The 12,953-nt window shown below is 44.4% G+C and overlaps 1 protein-coding gene across 7 annotated transcripts in view; it reads left to right on the forward strand.

Moving 5' to 3' along the window:
* The window catches only part of Specc1 (sperm antigen with calponin homology and coiled-coil domains 1), a 262,889-nt gene that overhangs the window by 230,006 nt on the left and 19,930 nt on the right, over positions 1-12,953 (forward strand). For all 7 annotated transcript variants that reach the window (XM_040748824.1, XM_040748825.1, XM_040748826.1 and 4 more), the window contains one exon: positions 11,801-11,917. In XM_040748824.1, coding sequence (XP_040604758.1) covers positions 11,801-11,917 — 117 coding nt within the window. The remainder of the gene's footprint in view (positions 1-11,800; positions 11,918-12,953) is intronic.

Genomic DNA, 12,953 nt, shown 5'->3' on the forward strand with positions numbered 1-12,953 from the left:
GCAAACTGCTAGGTCTGCTTCCAGTGTTGTCACAGGCAGTCCCTGTAGAGGTCGTCCTGCCCGCACCCTGGCCCACTGCCATTTTGCAGGGTGGTGTTCATAGCGAGTAACACGTGAGTTTCAGAGTCCTGTGGGCCTGGAATTCCGATTTGGCTCTGACACTCGCAGTATTTCTTTGTGCCGCAGCTCTTGTGTGTATAAAATGGGTGCGACACTACTTACTATATATGGCAGTTCTGAGGAGTAAAGGAGAATGTGCTCGGTGGCAGGCACACCAGAGGCTCAGCTTGTGTTACTACCCTGGACATCCCACCATTTTTGGAGCCTGAGATTTAAGCGGCTCTTATCTTGATCACTGAGCATTTGTCTTCATGTGTATAGGCAGCTTCTGTTGGAAATGACATGGTGAGTATCCGTGCTGCCTGTGGAAGGACAGTTTCCCAGTGTGCTGCCCTGCTTGTCCCCATTTATTCAGATGCCAGGGTCTTCATAAGTCTCCTGAAATGAAAGCTGGCTTTCCTTCCTCCAAGTCATAGGCACATGAGATGGGTGTGGATATGTGGTCTCGGGTACCTGTGTGTATAAAATGTTCTGGTGCTTTGGAAAGGAGAAAGATATAGCAAGTTTTAAAAGCTTTAAGTAGGGGTGGGTGGTGGTAGCACACGCCTTCAATTCCAGCACCCAGGAGGCCGAGGCAGGCAGATCTCTGTGAGTTCTAGGCCAGCCTGGTCTACAGGACAGCCAGGACTATTACACAGAGAAACCGTGTCTCAAAAAACCAAAACAAAACTTTAAGTAAGGACTAGAAAGTTGGCTCAGTGGTAAAAAAATACTTGTTGCTCTTTAATTCCCAGCACCCAAATTACAGTTTGCAACCATTTCTAATTCCAATCCCAGAGGATCTAAAGCCTGATTCTGGCCTTCAAAGGCAGCAGGCATGCATTCAGTGTACATACATACATGCAGGTAAAACACTCACATACACAAAATAGTAAGATAGAAATTTTAACTTTTTTTTAAAAAGTAAAAGTTTTAAGCATAAGGCTAAAGACCCACCTGGCTCAGACTAACACGGAACATTGTGTCAGCAAGACAGCCTAATGAGTAAAGGCACCCGTGGTCACTCCTGATGGCCTGAGTTTGATCCCCAGAACCCAGATGGTAAAGGAGTAATATGACTCCTGCAGGTTGTGCTCTGACCTCCAGATATGCACCATGTCATATGTGCATGTGCCATGTATGCTTGAACACATACACATGTCCATGTACACACACACACACACATTAATAAATAAATGTTAAGACATGTGACTGCATAGCGAAGAGAAGGAAGGGCATTGGATTAGTGCAGTTGTTCTCCACCTTTCCCAGACTGGCCTGTGTGTCTCCTGGAGCCCCCCTCCTGGAATCTATTGCCCACACGTAGGGCTTAAGTACTTCAGTCTTTGGCTGTGTAGATGGGTGCACTGTCGCAGCCCATTTATTTCCTTTGCTTTTGTAGTACATTTCTTCTTCAGAAAATACAAAGCCCAGGTATTTTCCAGACTCATTGGGTAGCCTGAACTCAGAGATGTGGAAATCAGAAATCCAAATGCTCAGCTTTCCAGTGGCCTTGACGACTACACAGTTGACCTGACAACAGAGATGGGCCCAGCAACAAGGGCATTCTACACTTTTATGCAGCATGGATGCCTAGAAGCTGTTCTGAGGCTGGGGCACCTGAGCCGCGAAAACCAGCATGGAGAGGTATTGCATGGCAGCCTGCTGCTTTCAGCCGGATGCTGACCCTGGCTGAGTGTAATTTCAGGGTAGACTGAAGAACGTGCTTGACAGCCTGTGCTGTGAGGGAAACATCTAGGACCACTAGGCTCACATTGGACTCTGGCTGGTAGAAAGAGGCAATTTGACAGAAATTTGGGGACTTGCATTTCTGGTGTCTTTGATGTGGATAAACCACGGATTTACTACCTCTTCCAGCCTTAGTTCCGTTTCTTATCAAATGAAGCCTTTGACCAGCCTTATCAATCAAGTAAGTGTTTCACTAGCCCAGACACTAGAAACCTGGGTTTTGCCCAACTGTAACCATGGCCATGTATTCCCAATTCCCTAAACATCACAGGAAACAGTAGTTTGTGTCTTACTGCATATTTCTGCTCACACTGTAGTCTCTAGGTCTTCTTTGCCCTCACTTTGGGAAGAATTCCATGAAGCTGTCCTCCACTATTCCATCTTAACTTCGTGGTTTCCCTTCTTCTCCTTTTAAGCCTCACATTGCCTCTGATGGAAGCACTCCAATCCAGCTCTCCAGGACAGTCTGTGCTGACTAATCCTGCCACTGCCTTTGGCCATTGTGCAGAGGGGAGGAAAGGATGCCAGAGTCTGCTCCCTTAAGTCAAACCACTATCACCCCTTTTCCATCTTTACCTGCTTTTTTTTTGGCTCAGTTTCTCCAGAGTTAGGGGATTCTGAAGAGGAGCCAGTGGGGCTCCCTGTGAGCCACACTGTCTATGGGAAAATCCTGACAAGGATCCCCACACTTGCCCAATTCTTCACATTGTAACTGCGAAAACTAAGCTTGCCTTGAGTTCTTAAGCTCAGTAATATACAAACTCAGAAAGAAACAGTTTTATTAGAGTGTGTGGGGGAACTATCAGTACAGGCAAACTGAAAATCCTGGTCCTCACAGGACAAGTGGAGATGGAAATTGACATGCCTTTCAGCTGTGGAGGTCAGAAGACATAGAGTGTCAGGAAAAGCGCACTTAGGAGTGCCGAGCAGAGGATCTTAGTTCAGAGAGCACCCAGGCTCTGTCCAGGAGCAGAGAACTGTCACGTAGCCAGAAATAGAAATAGAGACAGCCTCTGAAGAAAGGAAGAGCGCTCCCAAGAATGCACACAGGCTGTAAGCTAAGGGGAAAGCACTGTGGTGGTATATAGTCCCTCCTTTCCTATGGGTGTTCTGGCTGTATTTTGGGGTGCTTCCCCTCTTCCAGGTCATGCTTTGTTAGATAAGTCCAAGTCAGCGAGGGCTTCCAACCTTCTGCAAACTTTCTTCTTTCACGTATAGTTCAGTCTCTATTGCCTGCCGCAGTCCCTATACATTCCCACTCCAGAGCTATGGTACCAAAAATCTTTTTAGTGAGCAGAATAGTGATTATCAGTCAGTTGGCTATAACTGCTTTCATGTTGATGAGGGGCATAGTCCCGTCTAAAAGGGACTACAAGATCTGTTTGTTGGTTGAAAAAGAGAGTTTGGGTTTCCAGCAATAGGAGTTTCTAGAATCCCTGTGTCATGGGAAGTTGAGTTTGAAATTGCTGTATATTGTAGAAGACACATTCTACAAGAATAAAATGCAAGTTTTAAGTAAGTACAGAACCAATAGTATCAAAAGAAAAATAGAAACTCAGAACATTAAGCAAGGTTACTAATGCTAATACATTTACATAAATTTACCTAAGCAAATCTACATAAATACATTCTGCCTTTGCATTATAGCTTGGTGGCTGCAGTTGTCTCATCCGGTATGTTAGTAACACATATACAGGATCTAATGGGAATTAAGTTATTGGTTGTCATATTTCAAAGTTTAATTTACCTTTTGGTTTTTTATTGTGCCAATCATTTTTTTCTCTGTACTCTCCTGCTGGGTGTTTAATAAGACTATGTAGGTGCCCAAAAAATTAATTTTTAACTATTAAGACCATTAAGAATCTGGTCCTTGGGGGGGGCGTCACTTGAGAGTTGGGAGGAGCCTCTGGATCCTTTCATCTTTTGTTTAACCAGTTTGCCACCTGCTGGGATGAGCCAGGGTCTTGCTGACCATGGGCCTTCCTTTGGAAGCACAGAGAACATAGTCCTCTATTAACTTTTCTCTTTGTAGAATATACCTGGTGAGAGTCTGTCATCTAACTCTCCATGGCCTCTCTGATCAAAAAGACAAGTGATTCCCAGAGATGCAAGACCCTTTAAGAAATGCCCCTGGGACCAAGTTGACCTTATAGGGCAAGGGCCAAAGTACTGTCCTCTCTCCACATTAACATAGGTCTTCAGGTATGGTTGTTTAAGTACCCAGAAATCCTATTACACCAGTACTGGAGAACAAATCATTCTTTAAAATTTGGCTGTTGAATGGCACTTAGTTAAAGCCTAACATGAACTAATGTTTAATAAACGTGTTGTAGGACTCAGTAAGAAGCCTGACATACTTAAAACTATGAGCAATTACTTTGCTAAAACATAAAACCTTTTAAAAAATACATTACTTAAAGAAAGTTGAAGGTAGCCTGTCAGTGATGGCACATACCTTTAGTCCCAGCACTCGGAAGGACAAGGCAGGTGGATCTCTGGGAGTTCAAGGCCAGCCTGGTCTATAGAGTGAGTTCCAGAGAAACTCTGCCTCAAAAAAAAAAAAAATGGAAAGAAAAGAAAAAAAAAAAAAAGAAAAAACAGTCAATAGCACAGGGCTAAGTCATTATCTCCTTCCTCGCCTTTGAGAAGTAATAGAGCCTAGACTGCAGCTCTCAACCTGTGGATTACAACCCCTTTGGGGGTCGAACAACCCTTCCACAGGGGTCACCTAAGACTATCCCAAAACACAGATATTTACAATACAGCTCATACTAGTAGTAAATTACAGTCATGAAGTAGCAACAGAATAATTTTATGATTGGGGGTCCCAATAACATGAAGAACTGACTATATTAAAAGGTCACAGCAATAGGAAGATTGGGAACCACTGGCCTAGAGGATCAGCCCCAGGTGCAGGCAGGTGTTTGTGCCTATGAGGCTTTTTCCCTGAGCCAAAGCCATCATGCAGTGAGCCAGTTAGTTCTTCCAAGCAACAGGGATGTCTCTGTACAACTTGCAGAGCAGAGCAGCGTCAGCCCTAAGACTGCTTATGGGTCTCGTTTGTTGTCAAACTTTAATTGCACTGTGTCCTAAAAGAATGGGAGCTAAATTGGCTCTTTTAATCATATAACCATTTACTTATAATCTAGTTTGGTACCATGTAAACATAGAAACTTATAAGCACATATAAATTTTATATATATATATATATATATATATGTATATATATATAAACACAGTCATACACAACGGTAGAGTCTTTAAAAATGCTGAGGATTTTGTGTATCTTGGCAGTTTTGGGTTTGACTATTGTTAGATCCTATTTTATAAAGGCATGAGCAACTCTTTTTGGTTTTTCGAGACAGGGTTTCTCTGGGGCTTTGGAGGCTGTCCTGGAACTTGCTCGGTAGACCAAGCTGGCCTTGAACTCACAGAGATCTACTTGCCTCTGTCTCCTGAGTGCCAGGCATGAGCAATTCTTAATCCAAAAATCTATACTTTTTTTCCTTTAGAAGCACTATAATTTACATATCAATACCTCCATTCCCTCGCCCTCCCAGTAGCCTTGGCTGACCTGGAACTCTATGTAGATCAGGTTGTCCTCAAATTCAAATTCACAGCGAGAGATCTGCTTGCTTCTGCATCCTGAGTGCTGTGCCACATACCTGACTCAAAATCTTCACTTTTTAAATTTTTAAAATTTATTTAAAAAATAATTTTTATATAAATTAGAAAATCAGTAAATTTAAAGACATAGAGCTTATCTCGATTGTTGATAAGGCTTAAAGCAGGCCAGGCAGGGCAGACACCAATGGCTTGGTTTAAAAAAAAAAAAAAAAAGGAAAAAAGAAAAACATTTTTTTCAAGACAGGGTTTCTCTGTATAGCTCTGGCTGTCCTAGAACTCACTCTATACACCAAGCTGTCCTCAAATTCAGAGATCTTCCTGCCTCTGCCTCCCTAGTGCTGGAAGTAAAGGCATATGCTACAACTGTCTGACTATAAAAATTTTAAGCCTCTGGTTTAAATTGTACAAGATTAAAATCTTGAAAACCCTCTTTTTGAAGGTAGAGAGCACATGTGTAGAAAGGCAATGGGTTGGGTTGTTTTGTTGTTGACTTAGAGTAAACAACCTTTTGTTAGTTTTTTTTCTTTTTTTACTTCACATGGATGAGTGTTTTGCCATTCTGTATATGTACTACATGCATGCCTGGTATCCGTGGAGGACAGAGAGGGTGTCAGATCTGGAACTCCAGTTGCTGACCCACAGAAAACCACAGTGTGGGTGCTGAGACCCAAACCCAGCCCTCTGCAAAAGCAGCCTGTGCTCTTAACTGCTGAGCCATCTCTCCAGCCCCAAGGCAATGAATTATTTTGTTTTGTTTCTTGATTTTCGAGACAGGGTCTCTCCATGCCCTAGCTGTCCTGGAACTAGCTCTGTAGACAAGGCTGGCCTTGAACTCACAGAAATCCACCTGCAAGGCAATGAATTTTAATTTCAATGTTATAGCTGTAAAAGTTCATCTTAGAAAAATCAGATGTTATTATCATCTTACTATTTAATAATTTATCCAAATTTTAATGCTACTGTTTGTTGGTTGGTATTATATCTCATCATCCCCACCACAAAAGGAAATTTAGCAAATATTTGACAAACATGATTATCATTTTTACATGTACTACAGCTTTAGTAAAAGCTTCATATTTAACATGTGTATATTAAGAATGTTTCTGAAGAAGAAATCCACTACAATTAGTGCAGCATATATTTACAGTGTACTTTACCCAAGGCATCCCAACTAACATGAAACATTTTTATGTCCTGTTACTTTTGGTTACCTATGACTATTACACAAATGAAATAAAAGTAATATTATTTTAAAGAAGTTTGGGGGAAAGAAATCATTATTTAAAATCTGTATCCAATATCAAATTTTATAACCTAATGAAACTTTTATGACTCCAATAAAAGTTGCTTTCTATAAACAAATAGCAATTGTAAGATTTTTATAAAACATTTAATAGGCCCAAAGATATTCTTTTAATGGACTGCAAGAAATAAAGTGAATGCCTTACTTTGTAAGTATATGCTTTTATGGCCTTTTAATGCATCCCCAAATAGTCACATTTACACATACTTTTAAGGTAGGTATGGCATCTCTGAGAGTTGGAAGCCAGCCTGGTCTACACAATGAGTTCCAGGACAACCAGGGAGAGAGACCCTGTCTCAAAAAAAAAAAATTAGTCCTGTTGTCCCAACATAGGAGGATGTGCAAATAATTATGTGGAAACACATATGAACACACATGACATAATTATTTAACAAGGCAAGAAATTCCCATCTCTGTCTTTGGAAAGTGGTCTGTCAGTCTGTCTGCCTTTTGGCCGTCTGTCAGTCTGCCTTAAGTACCTCTAGTCCTGTAAGGTGGTTGTGTCTGGGGTGGGTCCTTCAGGTTTCTCTGAGCCTGTGGAACCTGAGGTTCCTGTACAGTTGGAAGTTCTTAGGCTGGCAACTCTTTGTGTTAGGGAGTTTTAGAAATAATTTTTTAAAGGAAAAATAGAGCAATAGGACGGTATAAGGGAAAACGTTGTGTTCATTCAGAAAGGCTGCAGGAAGGCGAAAGCTGCTGTAACAAGGACAGAACCAGGTCTGGAAGACCCCATAAGACAAGATAGAATCAATAGAGGAGACAGATAGACATGCCCAGTGCGTACTGGATTCCTAGTGCTCTTTCAGGGCCCCCCAGAGAAGGATCATCTTGGTTTTGGTTTTGGTTTTTTTCTGCTCAGTCTGTGGTTGAACATGGACTCTAGTTATTCCTGAGTGTCCAAGCATCCTCCTTAGAGGCATGCTGTAAACATAAGAGTGGACAGGTGACAAGAAGCATTACTCCTATGTGCCCTGTGAGGCTTGGTTCTCTCCTTTTGTTACTTTCTTTGGTGATCCTGGTAGAGGGTCCCTGTTGTACAGAGCTATCCTCTAAGCCAAACTGCCACCACCTCCATGAGTTCAGCTGTGCTTGCTTGCAGAGGATCCTTCCAGCTGGGCTAGTTGACTGCTGACTCTCCCTTATAGAAGGAGGGACGGGGAGGGCTAAGTGACCCTCATTGAAGTCGCTAGCCACTCCTCCTGACCAGGTGTATGCAGTTCTGCCTTAACTGCTTGTGGCATCAGGGAGGGACAAGAAGTAATAGGACTGGGAAGGACTTAAGGAGGTGGGCTCCATCTAGGTGGCCATAGAAGAGTTGTCATCCCCACTGGGTGCGGACCTCCCAGTGTGGCTGCTTCAAGGCCAGCCATGCTCCTGCCCACAACCCCTACACAGTGCTCTGTAAGTATGCCTAGTTAGCTCATTAGTTCCTCATAATAAACGTTGGTGGAATTGCACCTCATTAGTTTGTCATTGGGATCTTTGGAGGAGGGGTGGACATTGTTTTATCATCTCCAGGGGAGGAATTCTACCAACAGCCGTATTGACTCTTATATAAGGCACTTTAGATCACTTCCCTTGATTTTTACAAAGTAAGTCCAGCTGTAGGATGATATTAGAGCTTAAGATTTTATCTTTTGGCTAATTTCCACTTTCTCTGTGTTGATGCCAGACAGTATTACAGTAAATTATTAACCTCTGTTGTTGTTGGGGTTTTTTTTTTAGATCTTGAGGATCAGACTTACCCCAACTCTTGAGGCTATGTAGTAGCTTGTTGTCCAAGGAAATAGAAGGCAGATTTCCTGTAATGATATGAAGGCAGATTTCCGTAATGACATGAAGGCAGATTTCCGTAATGACATGAAGGCAGATTTCCGTAATGATCCCAAGGAGATAGAGATAAGTGCTAGAAGAGCATCTACAGTGGAGAGGAGTGAAGTGGAGTGGAGAGGAGTGGAGAGGAGTGGAGTGGAGAGGAGAGGAGTGGAGTGGAGAGGAGTGGAGTGGAGAGGAGAGGAGTGGAGTGGAGTGGAGAGGAGTGGAGAGGAGTGGAGAGGAGAGGAGAGGAGAGGAGAAGAGAGGAGAGGAGTGGAGTGGAGTGGAGAGGAGTGGAGAGGAGTGGAGTGGAGAGGAGAGGAGTGGAGTGGAGAGGAGAGGAGTGGAGTGGAGTGGAGAGGAGTGGAGTGGAGAGGAGTGGAGTGGAGTGGAGAGGAGTGAAGAGGAGTTGAGTGGAATGGAGTGGAGAGGAGTGGAGAGGAGAGGAGAGGAGTGGAATGGAGTGGAGAGGAGAGGAGAGGAGTGGAGTGGAGAGGAGTAGAGAGGAGAGGAGAGGAGTGGAGTGGAGCAGAGAGGAGTGGAGAGGAGAGGAGAGGAGTGGAGAGGAGAGGAGAGGAGTGGAGAGGAGTGGAGTGGAGAGGAGTGGAGAGGAGTGGAGAGGAGAGGAGTGGAGTGGAGAGGAGTGGAGAGGAGTGGAGTGGAGTGGAGTGGAGAGGAGTGGAGTGGAGTGGAGTGGAGAGGAGTGGAGAGGAGTGGAGAGGAGTGGAGTGGAGTGGAGTGGAGTGGAGTGGAGTGGAGCAGAGCATTCCCTCGGCTGACACCAGGCCCTTAGAGAGACCAGGCAGAGTGCCCTGCTTTCTGTCGTCACACTCTATACCCAAGTGTCTGTGGAGACACACATGAGTGTAGCCACAAAAGCATTAGAAACACTGATTTTGTGGACTGGAGAGATGGCTCAATAGTTTAGAGCACTTGTTGCTTCCAGAGGACCTGGGTTGGATTCCCATCACCCACATGGTCGCTCACAACCATCCATAACTCTGCTTCCAGGGGCCATGTGTTCTCTTCCTGCCTCCACAGGCACCCAGTGTGCACATGGTACACATATACACATGCAGGTGGGTGAGGTTTTCCTTTGAATCTGATGCTTGGGAGAAATGCCTTATTACATAGGAATCATTTCCATACCCATAGAGGCAAGTCTGTCCACAGTAAGTGAACAGCAAAGAATTGAGAGCAGTGAGGATATAATAGAGCAAAAGAGAAAGAATTTATCCAAGAGATTCTCCTTCAGGTAGAGAGTCAGAACACACTCAGCTTGGCTTTTATCATTTTAGATTGTGCTCCTGAGGTGGCTCACTCTTTAATCTGCGTGGCCATTTAAAATAAAAAGACCAGGGAGTGGAGATATGGCTCATTGGTTAAGCGCATTGACTGCTCTTCCAGAGGACCTGGGTTCAATTCCCAGCACCCAGACACAGCTAGCTGGGATCTGACACCTCCACACAGACAAACATGAAGGCAAAATACCAATGCACATAAAATAAAAAATAAAATAAAAAGGCCAAAGCCATTCATACACCAAGTCAGTGTGATCAAAATTGTAGTTTCCCAGTTCAGACATTGTCTTCTCTTATTGTTTTTTCATATTTATTTTTTAAAGAGCTTCTTAGGATAGAGATCTTATTCCACTGATGATTTATCCTCAGAGAGATAAAGAGGCAACTATGGCATTGTTTAAATCTTTTCCAGTAATGGGGTCACATAGACCCCAAAGCATACCTTATAGGCTTTGCCAATGACCCTGGTTACACTCTAGAACTAAACCAAGCTGGTACTCAGTTGGAAGGGCTAGGCATGCTTTCAAAGGAGAAAATGACTACCATTCTCATTCAGTTGTGAACCCCACAAGCTACAATGAGTGCTGGCCTGACATGATACACCTGCTGTTGCAATAGTGGCAGAGATGCTATGGGAGTGACCAACCACTTTCTGATTATCTCTGAAGCCCACACCATGAGATGGAAGCTATATCTAACACTGTTTAAAGGAGGGAGGGGGAGGGAAAGAGAGAAAGAGGGGAAAGACAGAGAGACAGAGAGGGAGGCAGAGGAGAGGCAGATACAGACAGGAGAGAGTGGGGAGATCTTTGCTGGTTGTTTCTTATCAACTTGACGCATACTAAGAGTTATCTGGAAGGAGGAAGCACAGTTGAGACAGTGCCTCCATCAGATAGCCTGTAAACAAGTCTGTGTGGCTTTTTTTTTTTTGATTAATCATTGATGTGGGAGGGCCCAGCTTACTGTGGGTGGTGCCGTCCCTGGGCAGATGGCTGGGTTATATAAGAAAGCAGGCTGAGCAGACCACAGGGAGCGAGCCAGTAAGCAGTGCTCCTCCGCTGTCTCCATTACTGTTGTGTTTAGGTGTATGCCACTATATGTGTGTGGAGGTCAGAGGACAACTCTCAGGAGTTGTTTCTCTCCTCCCAGTGTGTGGTTCCTGGGAATTGAACTCAGGTGGTCAGGTTTGACTGTAAATGCCCTTACCTACTGTATCAACTCCCCAGCCTGTGGTCATCTTTTAAATCTTTGGGAAGATGACCTTGCCTATCACTGTGTGCCAAGCAGCCACCCCCACTCACTACCTATCCAGGAGGAGCCTCATTCCCCACCTGATGAGTGATTCTTGCTTGTTCTCTGTGCTAGCAGGGAGACTGTTAGGAAGCTGCTGTAGTTAAGGAAGGGAATATAGAGCAGAAGCAATTGTAGCTTGAGCTCCATGCTCATGTTGTGGCTGGTCTTCTTGTTGTTGGGTTATATGAAGTTATGATGATGGTGATGGTTAGTAGTGGTGATGATAGTGGTAGTGACGATGGTGATGATGGTGGTGGCGGTGGTGATGGTTGTGATGATCACTCTCCCTTGGCCAATAAGCCTGAGAAATTACGGATATGCAAAGCTTATCTGGGGAGTAATTTGAAACAAGGTTTATATCATGATTTAGTTGCTCCCCCAGGGGCTAAGCAACAATTCCCAATGGTGTGATCTTCCCCTACACATATACCTGTGAATGCATGTAGACCACAACAGGCCATTCCTGCTACCAGAGTTAAACACACTCCCCCCAAAAATGCAGTTCATTATGTTGCCTTACCCAAACATAAAGATAGACACCTGTAGCGTGTTGGCTGGCTCATGTCCTTGACAGTACAGTGTGGGGTCAACACTAGCTTTTCTCTCTCCACAGAACATTGATATCACCAATTTCAGCAGCAGCTGGAGTGATGGGCTGGCCCTCTGTGCTCTGCTGCACACCTACCTGCCTGCCCACATCCCATACCAGGAGCTGAACAGTCAGGAGAAGGTAAGTCACTGCCTGCACCGCCCCACTTCTCCTCCAGGGGAGCCAACAGAACTTCTGTGGCAATGCATTTGTGGGAGGGTGGGTGTGGTGGTTTGAAAGAAATTGGCCCCCAAACTATTAAATGAGGCTTTGAGTCAGGTGTGGGTGGCGCACGCCTTTAATCCCAGTACTCGGGAGGCAGAGGCAGGTGGATCTCTGTGAGTTTAAAGCCAGCCTGGTCTACAGAGTGAGTTCCAGGACAGCCTCCAAAGCTGCCCTGGCCAGCAGGGCACAACGAAGGTCGAGCCCACAGGAACCTGGAATGAAAAGGACAAGAGACACAAGGACAGACAGCAAGACAGGCTCTGATCAAGCTGCAATTTTCTATTTTCTCACAAGGATTCTTACAGTGGTTGAAGCAGGAAGCTTGGGGGTGGGGGTTAGGTGGGAGAGGTTGAAGCAGGGAGCTTGGTCTTGGAAGGATATGCTCCAAGGATACAAGTCTATGGTGGGGGGGGGTCTGGACTGCAGGCCAGGTGGCAGAAGGGTGGGAGAGCCTGGACTGCAGGCCTTGAAAATATGCTGTACAGGAATATAAGCAGACAGAGAGACATGGAAGCTTAACTGTGTTAGTCTCTAAGAATACAGTAGGAATAATGGCTTTTATTATGCTATCCTTATTTAGGACCTTCCACAGCTGGCAATATTTACAAGAGATCCTATATACCAATGATCGCTCCCAGCACAAAGCAATACAGAGAAACCCTGTCTCGAAAAACAAACAAAAATGTGGCTGTGTTGGAGTAGGTGTGGCCTGTTGAAAGAAATGTGTCACTGGGGGTTGGGCTTTGAGGTCTCCTATGTTTAAGCTTCACTCAGTGTAGTAGACAGTTTACTTCCTGTTGTCTGTGGATTAAGGTGTAGAACTCTCAGTTCCTTCTCCAGCACCATATCTGCCTGAGTACTGCCATACTGCCATGATGATAATGGACTAAACCTCTGAAACTGTAAGCCAGCTTCAGTTAAATGTTTTCCTTTAGCTGGGCATGGTAGCTCC

This window comes from Mesocricetus auratus, unplaced genomic scaffold (assembly GCF_017639785.1).
Source record: "Mesocricetus auratus isolate SY011 unplaced genomic scaffold, BCM_Maur_2.0 Super-Scaffold_100007, whole genome shotgun sequence".
NCBI lineage: Eukaryota > Metazoa > Chordata > Mammalia > Rodentia > Cricetidae > Mesocricetus > Mesocricetus auratus.